Here is a 22394-nt window from a genome sequence, read left to right on the forward strand (position 1 = left end):
ACATTCAATGCCATTTTCAAATGTTTCTTTATAGAGAAAGATGTTTTCAGTAGGCCTACTGCATCAGTTTATTTCTCATGCTATAACCTTCCCCAAGCAAACTACCAAGGGTTCCCAAAACATTGGTTGTGTAAAACCCAAACTGCATTTTTTTCATGACATCCTAAAAGCCCTCAATGAGAGCAATCAGATAGATGCAGTATTTCTTGTATTTCAAACAGCATTTGATTTGGCACTACAAAGTTTAATAATAAAAGCACAAATATGGAGTAGACGATAAAATTTAGGATTGCATGAAGGATTGGGATTCTGGCTATTCATAATCTATATTAATGCCCTGGCAGACAATATTAAAAGTAACCTCCGTCTTTCTGAAGATCATACTGTTATCTATAACAAAATACTGTTGGGAAAAAAGTTTCACAACATTCATTTGGTGTTTGACAAGGTTCCTAAATGGCAAAAAGATTGGTAATTTGCTTTCAAATCTTCAGGAAAGTAAAATTTTGCTCTTCACATAATGCAGTGGCTGTTATATCAATGAGTCACAACTGCAATCAGTAAACTCATGCATGTACCTGAGAGTAACAATTTGTGGGGATATGAGGTGGAATAATCACATAGGTTTATTCAAAGGTAGGGCAAGTAACAGACTCCAGTTCAGTGGTAGCCTAGTGGAAAATTGCAACTGCTCTACAAAGTAATGTGTGTGGAAATGAAGTCACATGCTTCTTTACAGAGCGTAGGGGAACGATGCGGGAGACCTGCACTGCCTTACTAGGCAAGGTCGTAATGGAGGTGGTTTGCCGTTGCCTTCCTCCGACCGTAATGGGGATGAATGATGATGATGAAGACGACACAACAACATCCAGTCATCTCGAGGCAGGAAAAATCCCTGACCCCGCCGGGAATCGAACCCGGGACCCCGTGCTTGCGAAGTGAGAACGCTACCGCGAGACCACGAGGGGCGGACGCTCTACAAAGGAACTTGCTTACAAAATTCTTGTGCAACCCATCTTATAATATTGGTCAAGTGGGTGAAAGCCATACCAAACAGGAATACCTGGGAAGACTGAACATAAAGAAAATAGCTCATACAATTAGGCACAGAAATGTTGAAAAACCTCAAATTAAAGACCTTTGAAGACAAAACTTTCTCACAAATGCCTAATTACAATGTTCCTAGAACTAGTACCACTTATACAGGGTACAAAACAATAAGCATATACTAACATATGAGACTAAATCCTAAAATACGGTACAACTGAAAGTGACTTTTGTCACACAGTCCACAGTGATTTGCAGAGCATTTATGTCAAAAGTAATTTAATTTTCATTTTCTTGTCCACAGGACAAACAGGTTTCTTGGCCACAGGTGAGACACATTTAATTATATCCATTTTGGTTTCAGAAAGGCAGAATAAACTCATAACAGTTATGGAAAAGCTTGATACACTATAATTACACAAACTGGAACACTTTCCAATCAACAGTTTCTTGCTGATACATCAACATCGTGAACACTGATAAATACAAAAACAAGGAGGGATGTCATGTCAACAGTGAAGTCTTTAGAAACTGAGCACAAGCTTGGGTTACAAAAGGATGAGGAAAGAAACCACTCTTTCTCTTCAAGGGTACCATACCAGCTTTTGTCTGGAGCAATTTGTGTAAATCATGGAAAAATCTAAATCAGAAAGGCCAGCCATAAATTTCAACCATCATCTTCCCTGGTACGATAGCGTGCTAACCACTACAGAACATCTTTTGATGTGATAAATACAGCAACCTATAGTATATTTTTCATCCAACCTTAAACCATCTGTTACGTTTCTGGCAGCCTGTCACTAGTATATACTTGTTACAGACACACAATTTATATGGGGTCAATGCCAATTAATGATTGTATAAGCACAATAGGCCTACACTGGAGAAACAAGCTATGTTCTTCATTAAGAATTGCTGAACAGGGCCAAAAAATATGCAAGAAATTAGCAGAATGATCCCTACTTGACTAATTACATACTTTCATTAGACAACATAGAATTATTAGAGTAAAATCCCGGAGTTAGACACCTACTGACAGAATACATTTCATTTCAGTACGTGGGCTGAACGACCATCATACAATAAAATGCACTATGGTGCAAAGTGGGGGGCGGGGGGGGGGGGGCGCTTCATATCGAAAAAGAAGTCATCATCATGTAAAACAGTTACGCAAAATAAAGGGGTCGATTAGATTCATTTTGAATCAATTATGGTTTCTGCAGAGTTCTGATTAAATAATTCCCTAGCGGCACCTGTGGCAGTTCGATACCATTCATACAAAGGTCTCTCTGGACAGGCCAGTATTTTATTTTGTGAACACTTACATATCATATATCAGAAACGAAAGGCCCGTTGCATTTACCGCACCCCACATCAAGTTTGATTTCGCTCGGTGCGCAATCTGTGTCAGTTGAAGAGTCTTTTCCAGAAGAGGGGTTTTTATCCCGGGAGAAATAGTTCCACTTCTGAAAACAATGAAAACTGAGATGAATTAACAAGCAGACCGAAACCGAAAATGAAATTCATCTATAATTTCTTTCAAATATACCTGTTATTTACAAATGACACATAACTGTCTTCAGCAGACATTTTAAGACTACAAGTTTTATTATGTTTTGGTATACTAAATTCGCAAATGAGACGCACCAACAAAAATTTCAAACATAACCTCCCCAAACTTGGACTCCCGCCACACAAACACGCCACTGTTCTCCATTCACACTTCCCTTCGTTTACCAACATTGGCCATTAAAATATACCTTTCCTGGCTTGTAATTCAGGTCCAAAAAGTTTCTACACTTTTCATTCAAATATAACAGAATTTCCTTTGCGCAGTACCATTCACAATGAAACATTTACGTGAAATAAAATTATGGATTACCAATTACACATTCAATAACGGTACTTGTTAATAGCTTCCACACTTCAAATAAATCAAATAGCGATGTTTCAGTTGCAAAGTCTTATATTTGAATCGTTATTTCATAAAAATTAAAAAAAACGATAGAAGCCGTACCAACATTTTTGGCCTGAAATTTACACAACTGGAATGTTTCTACATGTCATTTGTCGTGTTTGTGTTAAACAGCACGTCAATGGGGCAGCGCAGTATGGCATCTTCTGCACTACCAATGCTATTACAATCACACTCTGCAAACTCTTGAGAGGTGTGTAGTAGAACATACTTTCCATTGGATTACATATTAGGCTTTCACCCCATTCCATTCACGTTGCAAGCGCCAGCCATTCAGATTTTTCGTAATTTCCACTACGCTCTCTTCTGGGTGAAACAAACATATGCCCATTCACTCTACTAAACTTTGTATACGTCAGTACCCCTGTTAGTACCACACACTTGAGCAATATTCTAGGCTATCCTAGAAGCGTTTGGTAAGCAACCACCTTTGTTGACTTACTGGTACAACTCTATTTATTTTATTTGTTTATTTAATAATTCGTGTTCCGTTGATCCAGTACACAAGAGAATTGCGTGGATATATAAAGAGTCATAATTATATATGAGGACAGTACTTACAGACACTAATAGATACAAATCGTAATACGTGTATAGGATCTTCTGATGATTACAAGCTTAGGCGTTTCTAATAGTGACCAGAGGTATAAAACAATAAAAAAAATTACTCCATATTACAAATTTGATAGACCTCAAGTACGTCATTAGCCTGATACGTCATTAGCCTGAAAGAAGATTTCGATGCTAACGTAGCGAGGCAGAGTGGCGATCGGGTATCTTCGAATTGTTATCACATTTACACAGCACAATCTACGTACCTCGATGGGCTTCTTGTCTGATCGTTGTCACTTCACTCTGTCGTAGCAGGTACCATCCAGGTGGTGCAAAGCAACATTAAAGAAATTGCCACCTAATACCTACCAGATAGAGGCCGCAAAAGACTAGTTAAAAATCAGGTCCTGAAAGTTCATAATAAATATCGGGCATTTGGGTTCCACCTTCTTATAGCAAGGTGTTTAAAGTTCTGTTGACTATTTACTGCCATTAAGACTCATGAAATGGCTATCAAGTCCGTATTTATGTCCGCGTTAATATTGTCTCTGCAAGTTTACAGTTATAAAGATGTGCTACACATAATCACACGAAAGCAGCCAGAAATTTTGCAAGTTCTACCCGAATATTATTCACGATCGAAACAGTCAATGCCCCACAACATTACACATTCGGTCGATTCAGTGGCTGTCACAAATGCGAAACTTGCCATACGAATATTTTACACGCTGCTACCCTTCACAAGGAAGCGCACAAAATTACCAAATGTTCACTAAAATGTTTCCCACTCAAGTCGCTTTCTATTAAGACCCCTGTAAACGACCAAAAATGTTTGACAACATCGCTCCTGCCTCACCATGGGTTTGTCAAGCAAGCCCGTACACGTTCACCAAAGTTTATCAGTTTAAGGGGAGCCGGAACGATGAAAATGACAAAATTAACGTTTTTTGGTTTTTGCATTATGAAATTATTTGGAGTTTTCTGAATAAAACAAATCAAGTTTCACCCTTCTAAGCGAATTCTAAGAATGTTTTTTACCGCTGCAAAGTTGATGCGCTGCGTAAACGGTTGTAACGACTTAAAAAATGCCCGTCCACACGCAACGATCTGTCTGCGCAAATGTCTGCGCACATCACATCTGCGCAGACAGATCGTTGCGTGTGAACAGAAGATTTGCACCAACCTGAGGTGTGTGCAAACCTGGAAGTTGGAGTTGGAGGTTTGAGCGAAACCTCTCAAATCTGTCGGTTCAAACCACATCTGCGCAGACAAGTTGGAGCGTGTGGACAGGAGATCGTCGCAAATCTGGCGCGAAACAGCTGTTTCTCAGTCTAGTGTTTGTATTTGTGTGCACAGGGCATTAAAATGGCTGATACTCGTCAGTGTTCTCGAGAGTTTGTAAGTGAATTCATTGAAATATACAGAAACCACCCATGTTTGTGGAAGATTAAAAGTAAAGAATATAGTGACGGAGACAAAAAGACAGCAGCATACAATGCTCTAATTGAAAAATTGCGGGCAGTTGGCGCCTCGGCAAACAGAGAAACGGTAATAAAAAAATAATTTCGTTCCGAACTGGCGAAATTATTTGCGGATGGATGTCGAAACTTATAATTATCTCTTAAAGCATGTAACCCCTCATATTATGAGAAAAATACTTGTATGAGAAGGGAAATTTCTCCTCATAAACGCCTGGCAGTAACATTAAGATTCCTAGCAACAGGAAGGAGCTACAATGATTTGGAATTTTCATCTGCAATATCGAAACAAGCATTGAGTGAAATAATACCCAACACATGTGAAGCTATTTACGCTTTCCTGAAAGATGAGTTCATGAAGGCAAGTCAAGTAAATTAGTCTGTCAGCGAACTGTTTACCGAAAAGAGTTATCCAAAGTTCAGAAATCTAGAAGATCTGGTGTAGGAGTAGATCAAGTATACCAGCCAACGTTATGGTATTTTGATCTACTTGGCTTTCTTAGTGATCAAGAAACGCCAAGACCAAGCAGGAGTACAACTGAAGATGAAATTGGAGTGCCAATGTGCGAGGAAATGGAACACGAGGTTATGTAAAACAAAACAGGTTCGCCCTGCAACTCTCGCAGTAAATTTGCGTGACAAAACTGCTTTCGCTTTAGCAGCCACTGTCTGCACCATTTTGACCGCTTTCTCTGTTTCCTGCGGTTGGTCTGAATGTTTTTTGCAACACAAGTTGCGAACACAGACCACAACAGAACTTCCTCCATTTCTATTTTTCAAAATAACTGAATTAAATTTTGACGTTTTCGGGGAGCGTAGTCGCTTGCCACTGATATTTCTTTTCTACACCGACAGATGGCGGGCGAGTAGTAGATTGGGGTTTGTGTCGTGTGAACACACCACATTTGCAGCGATGTTTTGCATGTACAGACATCTGCGCCGATGTCTGCGCTGACAGATCGTTGCGTGTGGACCGGGCTTTAGTGTGTCACCTTTGATGGCGCCGCTCGCTGGCTGCAAGCAGGGTATCTTCGCGGAATTAGACAGTGTTTTGTTTTCCAATGTTGTATGGCTTTATCTCTGTGACAAGTGACTGTTCATATCGGTAAATATAAATGCTATACCGTGTGTGTTGACTTGTGGAGTTTGCTGTGTGTTGTTTAGTTGTTCAAATTTGCTTATTTGACGAATTTTGCTCGCACCTGTTTTACGTATTTGGTTTGTCGATATCAATATGCCCCATTTCAGCAATCGAGTGTTTAAGAAAAGGCACAATGAGTGGAAGAAGAAATCTTTTGTTGTTTTGTAGGGAGATGCTGCTCCAACTGCTTCACTGACTACTCCAAATGAATGTGGTAGAACTTCTTCCAAGAAACTTTGTGACAGTAAAAAAAAAATTGAAAACTATGAAAGTGACAGTAATGATGTGACTGAAATAATTAACATTTCCGTGCTCTCTAATATTTTGAAACATAATGTGTTATGCCAAGTTTGCAAAGAAAGAGGTCTGGAATTGAAAATAACTTCACACATTGGTTTGGCATGTAAAATGTTATTGAAGTGCAACAAATGTGCTGCAGAAGTTTCGCTTTCTATTTCTAACAGTGTTCCTCGTAGTGTTACTAGTGGAAAGAAGGTGTATGATATAAGTGTTAGGCTACTGTATGGCGTGCATTGCATTGGCAAGGGCACTGCTGCAGGGACTTAAGAACTTGCCAAATCCACCAACCAAGTTTGGATTTCACAATGATTTGGTGGAATCTTCTGCTGAAAATATTGCTCAAGCAACAATGAAGAAAGCAGTTGAAGAAATTGTGACAGATAATGGGAATTGTAGAGATGTAACTGTTGCATTAGATGGATCATGACAACATAGAGGTCATAAATCTCTAAATGGAGTTGTGACAGCTACCAGTGGAGACAGTTGCAAAGTAATTGATCTTGCTATTCTCTCAAAACGTTGTAGATGTAAGGGCACTACCAAGGATGAACATAGTGAAAGTTGTGAAGCAAATTTTGATGGCACGATTGGAGCGATGGAAGTAGAGGGATTGTAAGCAATTTTTTCCAGATCACAGGAGTAGTATAATGTACAATACACTAACTATCTAGGAGATGGTGAGTCCAAGGGATATAAAGCTGTAGAGGAAGTCAAACCTTATGGCAATGGAATTCACATTAAAGAACAGGAGTGCATTGGACTAGTGCAGAAGCACATGGGGGCTTGCTTGCACAAACTAAAGCAGACATTAGGGTCCCAGAAGCTTAGTGATGGTAAGACCCTTGGAGGAAGAGTAAGATTGACAGATGAAGCAATTGATAGATTGCAGAGGTATTATGAGTGTGCAATTAGGCAAAATACAAGAAGCATTGAACATATAAGGAGAGCAGTATGGGATTTATTTTTTTTACTACATCAACAAATGAGCACCCACAACATGCACTGTGCTTCACAGGTGATAATTCATACTGTAAGTACCAATCAGGAAAGTAATATGCCCATAAAAACAGTTTGCCAAATACAGTAATTGATGTAATTAAGCCCATATTCAGAGATTTATCACAGACAAGTTTATTGGAAAAGTGCTTACACAGGAAAACACAAAATCCAAATCAAAGTGTAAATAATTTAATTTGGATTAGGATTCCCAAAAGAGTGTTTTTACAGATAAAAACATTGCAATTTGGAGTGTATGATGCAGTGGCAACATTCAATGAAGGAAACATTATCAAATGTGATGTGCTGAAACGTTTAGGTTTCCAACCAGGACACAACACCATTTCCACAATACGCCTAATTGATGAAGAAAGACTAAGAGGTGCAGGAAGAAGATACAAAAGCCTACAACATTCAGCAAAAGGAAAAAAAAACAGTGAAAAGGAAACTAAAACTGGAAAAAGAAGAGGATGCTGACAGTCCATCATATGGGGCAGAAGTGTATTAAAAAACTGTGGAAGCCATTTCCTGTAACTTTAAAATTTTCATCTTTGAGAAACATTTTCTCAAAAACTGCTAACAGTATATCAATGAAATTTATACTCAATATTGTTTACTTCTTTTCCTTCATTTTTATAACAAATTGTAAAGAAAATTGTATAATTCAAGAGTTATAGAAGTAAAAAAGGAAAGTTTTATAGAAAAAATAAGCATCCGTTTAAAAAAAATTGTAAAACGAAAACCAATAAATATTTCTTAACATGGCATTATAACTTTGTAGAGAAATATTCACTGAACATGTAGTCCAAATTTCAGAGCAATATGTTTAATGGTTTTAGAAAAAATGTTCCTTCTATTTGCTAAAATTGACATGGAGGAGATGGATCGTTCCGGCTCCCCTTAACCTCACTCTGAAGCAGATGCGACTCGTGATCATGTGTAGTTTGAGAGTAGTGAGAACGATCACAAATACAGACAAAGCAGTCTTGGCATTGACTTTGACACCATGTTTAAAGAAGTTGAAGAAAACAAGACTATGGTCTATGGACTAAGCTTAAGATGAGAGATTTACCCTGGAAAATATGCTAAAGGAAACATTGCTCTCAGAACCTGATGATTACACCAACTTACTTCGAATGAACATTGAAACTTTTTAAAATTTATGAAGTCCCTTCCAGAAGAGAGAATCTGCCTGTAAAGTTCGCTCTAATCTAGCCACAGATGTGTCAAACAAGCCCCTACATGTACTGAGAAAGCTTGTCAGTTTAACCTTACTTTTGAAGCAGACACTTTTCATGTAAGCTCTCTTTTGGCATTAGTGGAAATGGCTAGAAATTCAGAGAAAACATTTCAAAAATTGCCTCTGGCACTGTGGTTAAAGAAGAAGGAAGCAACATGCAGATCCAGAGGATAGTTTAAAGTGAGAAATATCCAACTGGAAACCTGTTAATGGAAAAGTTTCACTCAGAACCTGCTGATTACATAAAATTTCTGCAGGTACATTGTGACACGTTTAATAACTTGTTTAGCATTACTTCACCCTCATATTGAAGTAAAATAAAAATGCGAAAATTTATTGTCTTCTACTTGGTCCTCTAATGACTGGTTATTAAAATACCGCAATATGGGAGCATATATCCCGCATCAGCTGCGGAAAAACTGCAGAAATTAAATTTCCTTTATTTCATTCCACTCCTCTTGTAAGTCATTGTATGCATAAAGTATTGATTTTGTTCATAACCTCTTCACATGTAATAAAAGGATGAGAAAGATGTGGTACCTTCACCATTTTGCTGACTGTCAGTGCTATTTTGTTTTCATAGTTGATTGTAGTTGTCATAGTCGTGGAAACCCACGCTACAGTGAGATAAATTCTAATACAACACTGAACATATGCGGCAGCATCTCAACACAAACAACGTCCGCCATCTTGTCAAACTTTCTGTCGATCAAAATTTCTAGCCATTACGTTAAAGACGATCTATGCTTGACAAACACATCAAACTGCGCTGTACGTGGTCAAATGTTTAGTGAGTATTGTTAAGTTTCACAAAATATTTGATAGTTTTCAGGGGTCTTTAGCGATAACCGAATCGAAAGTACATCTCTAGTTCCTCGTTTTACATACTATTTGCGAAGAGCGATCTAACATGGTTTATTCGGTTTAGGCAGTGTCCTTGTACAGATAGTTGTCTCTCCATGTGGGAATCTCTCAATTCTGATTGGCTATTGATCTGAATGAGCAATCAGAACAGTCTTCCTATACGATTCTTGTGTCAGAATCCTCTCTTATCCAACCACAATTCAGAAAGCAATTTCATACAAGTAAAACTTCAATTTATTACATTAGATTTGATTATAAATCAAATAAAAGTATGAAAAAATTCCAAAATTAAATAACAAACTTGTTTCGTCCTCAAATACTTTTCTGGTTGCCTTTTACAAAAGCATGCTCACTCAGACATATGTCACATGACTCAGGGTTATACCCTGGAATTTTCCCCATAGTTTGAATTTCACAGAGATCTGCACAAAATAAAACATTTAGAATTTCGTATGTCCCTCAGTTGCTCTCCCAGTCACTCCCACGCACTAACATAACAAAATGTAGCTGAATATTAGTTTTAAAAGGTTCCAGTATTAGGTCAAATAAAAATTACAAACATTAAAAACTGAAAGACTCTAGTTAACTGATTTTTAGGAGCATAACGTTTCATAAAGCACCAAAGGATGTTGAAGGTTAATCTATTGCAATTACTAGATCAGTTTCGATATACCAGAATGGTTTTTTGAGATTTTTAGATAAGACTTTCTATCTTCGAAACTATGACAAGCAACAGCATGAAGTTTGGACAATATCACTTTAGCAGTAACAAAAAGCAGTGAGTCACATTTAAACAAAACTGAAGAGTAACTAATGTCGTTCATTTAGATCCATAGGGAGTATAAGTATTCATAGTTTTCTATTGGAACTACCGACAGGCTGAGTCACTGTCAAAGGCAGCGTCTGATATAGGTCCTTCAGCTGTGTTCTAGGTAAAGAAAATAAAAAACGAACGAATCTCCTACAGTTACTGAACCAGAGGCGCTCATGGCTCCATATTTTACTGCACCTATGATAATACAGAATAACTTGTTACATTACAATAAGTTAATGTGTTCCATCATAATGTGTTAATTGTAAGTATTACAAGTACAATTTGTCATATCTAAGTTACATGAACCATGGACATTGCCGTTGGTGGGGAGGCTTGCATATCTGTTGAGAGGCCAGACAAATGTGTGGTTCCTGCAGAGGGGCAGCAGCCTTTTCAGTAGTTGCAGGGGCAACAGTCTGGATGATTGACTAATCTGGCCTTGTAACATTAACCAAAATGGCCTTGCTGTGCTGGTACTGCAAATGGCTGAAAGCAAGGGGAAACTACAGCCATAATTTTTCCCAAGGGCATGCAGCTTTACTGTATAGTTAAATGATGATGGCATCCTTTTGGGTTAAATATTCCAGTGGTAAAATAGTCCCCCATTCAGATCTTCAGGTGGGGACTACTCAGGAGGATGTTGTTATCAGGAGAAAGAAAATTGGTGTTCTACATATTAGAGCGTGCAATGTGAAATCCCTTAATCAGGCAGGTAGGTTAGAAAATTTAAAAAGGAAAATGGATAGGTTAAAGTTAGATATAGTGGGAATTAGCGAAGTTCGGTGGCAGGAGGAACAAGACTTAGTGTTATAAATACAAAATAAAATAGGGGTACTGAAGGTGTAGGTTTAATAATAAATAAGAAATAGGAGTGTGGGTAATCTACTATGAACAACACAGTGAATGCATTATTGTAGCCAAGATAGACACAAAGCCCACATCTACCACAGCAGATGACGAAGAGATTGATGAAATGTATGATCAGATAAAAGAAATTAATTAGATAGTGAAGGGAGATGAAAATTTAATAGTCATGGGTGTCTGGAATTCGATAGTAGGAAAAGGAAGAGAAGGAAAAGCAGTAGGTGCAAATGGAATCAAAGAGGAAGTCGTCTGGTAGAATTCTGCACAGAGCATAACTTAATTATAGCTAACACTTGGTTCGAGAATCATGAAAGAAGGTTATATACATGGAAGAGGCCTGGAGACACTGGAAGGTTTCAGATAGATTATCTAACGGTAAGACAGATATTTAGGAACCAGGATTTAGATTGTGAGACATTTCCAGTGGCAGATGTGGACTCTGACCACAATCTATTGGTTAACATGAAATTGCAAAAAGGCAGTAATTTAAGGAGATGGGACCTGGATAAACTAAAAGAACAAGAGGTCGTAGAGAGTTTCATGGACAGCATTATGGAACGATTGACAAGAACAGGGGTAGGAAATACAGTAGAAGAAGATTGGGTAGCTTTGAGAGATGAAATAGTGAAGGCAGCAGCGGATCAAGTAGGTAAAAAGATGAGGGCTAGTAGAAATCCTTGGGTAACAGAAGAAATATTTAATTTAATTGATGAAAGGAGAAAATATAAAAATGCAAAAATGAAGCAGGCAAAAAGGAATACAAACGTCTCAAAAATGAGATCAACAGGAAGTGCAAAATGGCTAAGCAGGAATGACTATGTGTAAGGATGTAGAGGCATATTTCAGTAGGGGTAAGATAGATACTGCCTACAGGAAAATTAAAGAGACCTTTGGAGAAAAGAGAACCACTTGTATGAATATCAAGATCTCAGATGGAAACCCAGTTCTAACCAAAGAAGGGAAAGCAGAAAGATGGAAGGATTATATAGAGGGTCTATACAAGGGCGATTTACTTGAGGACAATATTATAGAAATGGAAGAAGATGTAGATGAAGATGAAATGGGAGATACGATACTGCGTGAAGAGTTTGACAGAGCACTGAAAGACCTAAGTCAAAACAAGGCCCCGAGAGTAGACAACATGCCATTAGAACTACTGATAGGCTTAGGAGAGCCAGCCCTGACAAAACTACCATATCGTGAGCAAGATGTATAAGACAGGCGAAATACCATCAGACTTTAAGACAAATATAATAATGCCAATACCAAAGAAATCAGGCGCTGACAGGTGTGAAAATTACCGAACTATCAGTTTAATAGGCCTATGTCACAGCCGCAAAGCACTAACACGAATTCTTTACAGACAAATGGAGAAACTGGTAGAAGCCGACCTTGGGGAAGATCAGTTTAGATTCCATAGAAATGTTAGAACATGTGAGGCAATACTGACCCTACGACTTATCTTAGAAGATATATTAAGGAAAGGAAAACCTACGTTTCTAGCATTTGTAGACTCAGAGAAAGGTTTTGACAATGTTGACTGGAATACTCTCTTTCAAATTCTGGAGGTGGCAGGGGTCAAATACAGGAAGTGAAAATCTATTTGCAGTTTGTACAGAAACCAGATGGCAGTTATAAGAGTTGAGGGGCATGAAAGGGAAGCAGTGGTTGAGAAGGGAGTGAGACAGCGTTGTAGCCTATCTCTGACATTATTCAATCTGTATATTGAGCAGGCAGTGAAGGAAACAAAAGAAAAATTCGGAGTAGGAATTACAATCCATGGAGAAGAAATAAAATCTTGGAGGTTTGCCGATTACATTGTAATTCTGTCAGAGACAGCAAAGGACCTGGAAGTGCAGTTGAACAGAATGGACAGTGTCTTGGAAGGAGGATATGAGATGAACATCAACAAAAGCAAAACGAGGATAATGGAATATAGTTGAATTAAATTGGGCGATGCTGAGGAAATCAGATTAGGAAAAGAGACACTTAAAGCAGTAGATGAGTTTTGCTATTTGCGGAGTGAAATAACTGATGATGGTAGAAGCAGAGAGGATATAAAATGTAGCCAGACTGGCAATGGCAAGGAAAGCGTTTCTGAAGAAGAGAAAATGGTTAACATCGAGTATAGATTTAAGTGTCAGGAAGTCTTTGCTGAAAGTATTTGTGTGGAATGTAGCCATGTATGGAAGTGAAACATGGGCGATAAATAGTTTAGACAAGAAGAGAATAGAAGCTTTCGAAATGTTGTGTTACAGGAATATGCTTAAGATTAGATGGGTAGATCACATAACTAATGGGGACGTGCTGAATAGAATTAGAGAGAAGAGACATTTGTAGCACAACTTGACTATAAGAAGGGATCCGTTGGTAGGACATATTCTGAGGCATCAAGGGATCACCAATTTATTGTTGGAGGGCAGAGTGGAGGAAGATCAAGAGATGAGTACACTAAGCAGATTGAGTAGGATGTGGGTTGCAGTAGGCACTGGTAGATGAAGAAGCTTGCACAGGATAGAGTAGCTTGGAGAACTGCATCAAACCAGTCTCTGGACTGAAGACCACAACAACAACAAGTTACAATGTAGAAATGTTTACAGTAAGGCATTTATTAAGAGAATAAAACAAGTTTTTCAGAAGATAATCCTTTAATTTAATTTTAAATTGTGGCATCACACTGGCAAAATATTTTAAGTCATATGTGAGTGCATTAAACACCTTTATATTTGGTTAGTGTACCCCTTTTCGATCTAGACTCATGTTTTTCTATCAACATTCAATTTGTGTTTTGATCACATATTGTATTTATGAAAGGTACTATTTGTTTTGTGCACAGGGAGGTTCTTAACTAAAAAGCTCATCAGGGATAGGCTGTATTGTGAGGTCATCGTTAATATTTAATGTACTTTAAAATATTTATGCAGGATTGATTTCTGTTAAGTCTGATTAGAATTGTATTGCCCTTTTCTCGGTGACAAATATTTTATTTGCCATTGATCAGTTACCCCAAATCATTATGTCATATGATGACAACGAATGAAAATAGCCAGAATAAGCAGCCTTAACAGCGTCAGTGCTAGTAGTTGCTGCCACGATAAGTATAGCATAAGCTGCTGAACTAAGTCTTTGTCTCAAGTCCAGAATATGGCAAGACCAATTTAGTTTATTGTTGATCTGGAAGCCTAAAAATTTTTGAGACTTAACTTACCATATATCCTGATCATCAAAGTTTAGACATGTGTCCTCGTGAACTGTCTGAGACCCATGGAAATGAAAGTATTGGGTTTTTCTTTTTTTAATTTCAAGTCAGGCCATTGCAGTTGAACCACTTATGGAGCTCATGGAGCACAAAGTCGGCAGACGTTGTAATGTCACTGTCAGGTTTTCCTTTTTTTCCCAACTAAAAGAGATGTATCGTCTGTAAAGAGAGGAAATTTGCAAGTAACTTTTGTACGAGGTGGAAGGTCATCAATAAAAACAAGAAAGAGCACAGAACTTTGCAGCACTCCTGTGCTTTCTGCTCCCCAATCAGATAAAGCTATTATGCCATCTCCATGATTCAGAAGTACCCTCTGCTTTCTAGCTGTAAGGTATGATCTAAGCTACATTAACACTGCATCACTTAATGAGTAATAGATTGCTTTTGAAAGGAGAATTTCATGGTTCACACAGTCAAAGGGTTTAGTTAAATCACACAATATACCAACTGAATCCAGTCTATCATTCAGTGCTTCTAAAACATTATTGGTAAAGGGTAATATATCATTACCAGTTGCCAGACATGTTTGGAATCTGGATTGATAATGGCTAAGAGCCTTGTGCATGTTCAGCTGTTCCACAGTGCTCTTTTGTGTAAATTTCTCAAGAACTTTGGAGAAACATCTTAAAACATAAATTGGGTGATACTTTGAAGCAGTTGTTTTATCTTCTTTCTTGAACAGTGGTTTCACATCGGCATACTTCATTGTCTGAGACAATACCTTGTTGAAGGATTCATTAAATATTTGAAAAAGTATGACACAAATGGCATTATGACAATGTTTAAGTACCTTAGTAGAAATATTATCAAAACCAAATGAATTTTTGTTTTTCATTTTAGTGATGATCCTTTCCACCTCACTGACTGTTACAGGGATGTATCTGAACTATTTTCAAAATACAGTTCATTTCAGAAGGGCCTCAGCCTTGTGGACCATGCCCGTACAGCCAGTGTTCTCAGAAGCTGTTAGAAAGTGCTCATTAGGGACACTTGCAGCTGCATCTGTTTCTTTAATCAAATTACCACAATATCTTTTTTCTATGCTGGATTCATTACCATCTTTTTTCCCCAGTTCCATTTTGATGACATTCTAGATGGTTTTTATTATGTTAACACTTGAAAATCAGTACATGTACTGGTGACTGTGATCACTATTCAGTTTTCTTGCTTTCATTTACAGTTATGATGATTATTAGGGAAGACCAGTAGCAGTTAGTGTTTTTAATTGTTCTGTGAATGCATCTAGTGAAAAATAAGTGTTAACACTGTAGTGGGTAACATTCTCTAACACCAAACTGACATTCTTTCCAATAACTGCTGTCTCTCAGCAGGAATAATAAGAATAATAATTTTATTGTTATTAGGTTATTACAGAAACGAACCACTTCCATGTTTTTTAAGCTAAACATTCACATATTGCTTTTTAATTCGAGTTTTGGAAGATCTTTTGCAACTTGTGACAGCTTATTAAATAATTTTTGCCCTATGAGTTCAAGAGCTCACAGCTGTTAATTTGATTTTTTCTTGTACTGTAACTGTGGATTTCACCTTGACGTTCTAATTCCAGTTGTTTCTTCTTCATCTAACGTTCAAAATAATATTACAGGCATGATTTGTTGCTAAGAGAACAGAGATTTGAAGTATGATTCATAAAAGACCCAGTAGTTATTCTAACAGCCATCTTCTCCAACCACATGAAGTCACAAACATAACTATAGTTGCCAAACATGTTAATGCCATAAGGTACAATGCTTGAAAAAATTCAAAATAAGTCGTTCTAACACAGACTTCAAGTACACAGTTCATCAGTCACATTAAAAATATTATTGTAAACTATCTACTACTAATATATTTTACATGTAGTTCTTCACAACAAACTGTCATCCGAATACATACCTAATAACATGATAGAACTAGAAATATTTAATACGTTTGCAGATCGTCAGGAGTGTCTGTTCTTTCAGACATATGTGTAATAAGAAGAACAGTGTCGACTGAAGGGACATTTAGTTTGCGTACTAAAAATAATTTTGTGTTGTTTTCGTAATCAAAATTCTGTTTGCTCAAAATAAATAAATGCTTGGTAAATTATATCCTTAATACAATTCTTCATACTAATGAGATCATTACTACACTGAAGGAAGCATAAAAGATCTTGTATATCATAATTATCTATAAATTACTTACTGACTGTAAAATATGCAAAAACGGAAAATAATATTACCATGCCAATTAGGTAAGAAATACCAGTGAACTTTTAATTTTAATCTCTGAAGTGGACCTTTGTCTGTGTACTGCTGCTTCTATATGTCACACAAATAATAACCTAGTTTCTGAAGGTTGTGACAAAAGGAAAAGTATTTTAGTGTTCACTGTAAAGTGCTATTCATTGATATTTTTTGAAAGTTCCTTTATTTATATGATCTCTTTGAGGTTCTTGTTACTTATAAAATAAAGCTGTAGCCTGAGAAGATATACCATTCATAAATGAAACTGTGTGGTTCAAAATCAATAATTTGTAACAGGTGTGACCAGGCTATGCCTAAATGAACAAAATACAGCTGAAAAAAAGATTTAATCCAGTGCATGCTGGCAGAAGAATTTTCTGTTGTAACGACTTGTTCAGTAAGAACATATACCCAGGCCGCTGAAACATTGCACTTGACGTTTGCGCATGAAGTTGGCAGCGTAACAGAGTAACAAGAGAAGAACGATAGGCGCTAGGCGTTCAGCGTGGGGCGCCAGCCAATCACAGCGCAGTGAGCACAGCTGTTACTCACGTGCTGTGACGTCAAAGTTCCCGCGTTGCCGGCTTTGTTTAGTGAATGTGTATACAACGTGAATTGTATGTTGTTTACCGCGTGTTTTCGTTGTACTGTGTGCTATATCGTTGTGACTTTTGTTACGTTGTGAGTGTACATACTTGAAAAATGCCACCGAAAAGACTTCGTTCACTTAGTGACAATCCTTTGCGTCGAGGGGTGCCGCTAAACAGCCAGGCACTGGAGTTATTACGCAGAACTCGTGAGTTTTACGAGCAGGAGAAAAACTACGTAAGAATTCATGGACAGCCATCAGTTCCTGCCGACAAAGTGGTGGAACGTACGTCGAAAACTCTTGGTATTAGTGCAAGAACCGTAGTAAGTAAGGGAGTATTACTACAAAACTTGGAAGATACTGAAGTTAGCCGTAATGATTCCGAGCTGTCTGGATCAAATAATACATTTTTATCAACCCCAGGAAAGAAGAAAAAGCGGCCTAGTCCTATCACAGATTCAGATTCTTTCCAGATTGATGCAATTCGTAGGCATGTTTATGCTTACTACAGCAGAAAAGAGTATCCGCTGTAGCTAAGTTATTAATCTCTTTAAAAGAAAGTGAACTCTTCAGGGGTGGTAAAACATCACTAAAAATTGTGCTAAAAATATGGGTTTCCGTTACAAAACGCTGGACGGACGCAAAGAGAGGGCACATATTGTTACCGCTCGTAGTATTTTCTTGCACAAACTTGTGGGCAGAGACATTCATTCCATAATTTGGCTAGACGAAACGTGGGTTAATGCCGGGGAAGCTGTCAGTAAATGTTGGACGGATAACACACCCAGCAGTAGCGGCCATCAGCCGACGGGAAGAGGAGCTAGATTAATTGTGGTTCATGCAGGCTCCTCCAGTGGTTTTGTCCCTGACGCACTTTTAGTTTTTAGATCGAAAAAGACTGGTGATTACCATGAAGATATGGATCACACACGATTTGTTGAGTGGTTCAGGAATCTTTTAAAACAATTTCCTGTCCCTACAACAATTGTAATGGACAATGCTCCATATCATTCGGTGATACAGAACAAAGCCCCAACCACAAATGATCGGAAAGAAGTTATGGTGCAGTGGTTACAGGCTCGAAATATTGCAGCGGATATGAGTATGACAAAGGTTCTGTTGTATTCTCTTGTGAAAGAAAATAAGCCTACGACACCTACATATGTAGTAGACGAAATTGCCAAGGAGCAGGGTCATACTGTAATAAGGCTGCCACCATATCACTGCCATTTCAACCCTATTGAGTTAATATGGAGTGATGTAAAAATGTATGTAAGGAACAACAACAAGTCCTTTACAATAACGGAGGTGGAAAAGCTGTTGCGTGAAGCTCTTGTGACTGTGGATGCAGCCTCTTGGAGAAAAAAAGTAGAGCACGTCGAGAAGCTTATACGAGCAGCACAGACAATAGAAGGAATTATCAGTGGCCATGAACAATTAATGATTTGTCTTGCTGATGACGACGATGAAGACGGTTTTGGCGATGAGTCGGACAACAGTGACGATGGCGAGCTGGATGGAATTGCGCCATTATCGCTGTAAATTGGTGAGTGAAAAATTACTAATATTGGTTATTTATTGCACTCTCGGTTATTATTTATTTTGTAAACTACGTACATTATTGATTTGAAAGTACCAGTCGTCAGATGCTTGTTTTTTGTATTTCTTTGCTCCGTTATCGAAAGGGTGCGCATTGTTATGCTTTTACATGTATTGTTATACGGTTGTTTACTTCCTGTCATTGTAGTACAACTAAAAACGAGTTTTTATATACACTGTAATTGCTCAATCGCTTGCATTTACGAGACGGGACGGAAAACTGTATCGTCTGCTGTGTGTATAGAGGCTGCTGTTGCAACATCGCTATTACAGTGTAGCCAACCTAAATAGACAAAAAGCGAACTGTCAAGTGCAATGTTTCGCCGGCGGGGGTATAGGTACAAATGGAGATTGCAAAACGAATATCGATAAACTTGAAGGACCTGAAGGCTGGTCAAAATGGAAATGGCACATCTTTATGGTGCTCTGTTCATATGAAAAGTACTGGTACAACTATGGTGTAGCCTCAGTAACCTGCAAGTGAACAGTAGGCAGCATACGCAGCAAGGGAAAAGAATGATGTGAAAACAGCAAGTCTGATACTAAGTGCACTAAGCAAACCAGCTGCTGCACTTGTGTTGGGGCGCAAAAATGCTAAGGAAGTACGGGACAATCTACATGCATGATTTGAATGTAGTAGCACACGCCACCTGACTAGTTCAGTAAGATCATAGGTACAAATGGAGATTGTAAAACGAATATCGATATACTTGAAGGACCTGAAGATTGGGCAAAATGGAAATGGCAAATCTTTATGGTGCTCCGTTCATATGAAAAGTACTGATACACCTATGGTGTTGCCTCGGTAACCTGCTAGTGAACAGTAGCCAGCGTATGCAGTAAGGGAAAAGAGTGATGTGAAAGCAGCAAGTCTGATACTAAGTGCACTAAGCAAACCAGCTGCTCCTCTTGTGTTGGGGGGTAAAAATGCTAAAGAAGCATGGGACAATCTATGTGCATTATTTGAATGTTGTAGCACACAGCACTTGAACATGTTAATTGGAGCCTTTTTTTTTTTTTTTGTCAAATGCGACGAAACCAAAGGCATTAGCAGGCATGTAGCTAAGTCGAAAAAGTTATTTGTAGATCTAAATGATGAATTAATGAAACGTGAAGAGGATACATTGCCTAAAAGAACATAAAATGGTCGAATGTTATCCATGCTGGGAGAGTAGAAGGTTGTAAGGATGGATTATGTGATGGCTGTGGATTAGGGATAATTCATAGGCTACCATTCAGACAGCTAGCAAATCACTCCACAGCTACTGGTAAATTAATCAATGCAGGTTGAGAGAGGACAAGTTACTCTCTCATCTATTTTTCGCAAATGGAAAATTATTAGAGATTTTATTACAACTTGACACACCTTGAGTGAGACTCCAGAAAGTTAACCACCTGAGCAGACATTGATGGAGGGTGGAAAGGCGCTAAAAGCGTGAGGTATTTTTATGATTATTAACTCATAGTAACGGCTTGTTGGGAGTTGAAAGCAATTGGCGGCGAGTTCATCCCTCAGTAAATCTTGCCGGACAGGCCCACAGCCATACAGAGCGGACAGGGCAGTCCCTCATTGAGACAGGGCTCAGCAGGACAATGCTGCAACGCCTGCTGCGTTCCAGCAGACGCCTGGGCAGGGGCAACGGTCTATAGGAATACATCTACCCAGTGGAGACGTAAACTGGGAATTGTGTGCAGAACCATACGTAATAAATATTCACATGTTTTCATGTTCGCCGATAGTGCAAGTAAGCCAGTGAATCACTTCCCTCGGCTGCCTAACTTCAGCATCTGAGAAACATTTAGAGATAGAATTTGTATTACACCTCATAGCTAGGACTAACAAGCTCCAAGGCAGAGGCGATTTAGATAAAGATATTTGAGATTGTATCTTTTCGCGTGTTGCCATGGGAGGTGACATGACTTTGGAGAATATCATCTCTTCCCTCTCTGTGAAAACTTTAAAAAGCCAGTAAGTGGCAGTTTCTGTTTTTTCAGAGATGCAGATTTCTTAACTCTTGCCCTGGTTCACATGAGTTTGTGCTGTCGTGTGGGAGGAGAGATTTAGTGCCTCTATAGCCTTGATATTGGCTCAAGAAGGGGTGAATGCGGTGTCGTTCATGCACTTTGTGGGAAAACAGCATTTTTTTCTGGAGAGGTGCGAAGCACTGGGGGGGGGGGGGGACTTTGGTCTGGTAAGGGACTTTTGGTCAAAGCTCTGGCATGTGTTGTTGGTACTTGGGACCTGTCCTGAGACTGACTTCACTTGCGAGTAGTTTAGGTTGGGAAGCCTGTGGTGAAGTTCTTACTGTACTGACATTGTGACTTCAAACGTCTCGGACTACTCGTTTGCTGAGGGCACACTTATTCGGTTTTGGTTTACCAGTCTTGAAATTTGGTATCCTTGTGTGCTCTGTGGTATAAGTGAACGAAATTGGCCCTTGGTACGACCAGCGAACGGGTGGGTCACCCACTGAAATGTGCCATGATACCAGGACTCTGGTAGAGAATAAACTGTGATCCGTCTGCCTGATCGCTAGACCATGAGATTTTGGCATTTATTTCGTGGCCGCGATCTCTATTTCTTACATCTCACCAGCTACAAGTCGTGTCACCACACGAAGTCTGGCGTGAGGTCGGTCGTTTGACGGCGCGTTCGGCGCGGCCCTGCCCATTGTCGGTGCGCCGTAAGCCACGGAGGCTCGCACTAGGGTTTATCGCTTCTAGTCGGGCGTGCCGCGGCAGTCCTCACAGGGGGAAGTGACTCGTCTCTTATAGACTTCCCAAGTGGCTCTTTCCGCCTTCCCGTTGTAATGGTTATTTATTTACGTGATCATTACGGCACTCCAACCCCAGTTCTCGATACCAGTAATATCGAACTACTTTTCTGCGAAGTAACAGACATATTTTTGTGACAATATTCACATTTGGTTTTATTAATGTATAGGTACTCCGATGTATCGATATATTACAGTGATATGGTTCTTGTGTTTATTCATTTCTGTGAGGCTGTCATAATCTTTGACTTATTTGTAACCGTTTTGGCGTGAATGCGCACAGAGCAGTATTTGTTTCACTTTGCAGAAGTTATGTTGTTATTTCGGTTTGTAAAAGAACAGTCAAGTCTTGTGTTTGGTTAAAGTGGAAATTAAATATGTGAAGATTGATACAAAACTGTTTTCTTGATGATGTGACAATTAAGAAGAAGTATATGTGAATTTACAAGAAGTTTATTAAAAATGTGGATCGTGAACACTAAGTCAAAAATTATTTCTACCATGCCATTGTTCCGATCTGGGATTGTTTGATCATTAAGAATTTTCTGAAAAACGCATTTGTTAGGTCTTCAAATATTGCTAAAATACAGATCTGGACCTTCTAGCAGCCAAAGTGGAATCACCCTAGAATCAACAAGATAAACCATAACGACTTCGACGAAATCTACGTGGAA

General features: G+C 38.6%; 1 protein-coding gene across 1 annotated transcript in view; it reads right to left on the bottom strand.

Moving 5' to 3' along the window:
• The window catches only part of LOC126484265 (transmembrane protein 209), a 153355-nt gene extending 150591 nt beyond the window's left edge, over positions 1-2764 (bottom strand). The window contains exons 1-2 of the mRNA XM_050107687.1: positions 2597-2764; positions 2373-2513 (exon numbers count right to left, since the gene is read on the bottom strand). Coding sequence (XP_049963644.1) covers positions 2373-2513; positions 2597-2637 — 182 coding nt within the window. The 5' untranslated portion in view covers positions 2638-2764. The remainder of the gene's footprint in view (positions 1-2372; positions 2514-2596) is intronic.
• Positions 2765-22394: the final 19630 nt, after the last annotated feature.

Source organism: Schistocerca serialis, chromosome 6, assembly GCF_023864345.2.
Source record: "Schistocerca serialis cubense isolate TAMUIC-IGC-003099 chromosome 6, iqSchSeri2.2, whole genome shotgun sequence".
Classification (NCBI taxonomy): Eukaryota; Metazoa; Arthropoda; class Insecta; order Orthoptera; family Acrididae; genus Schistocerca; species Schistocerca serialis.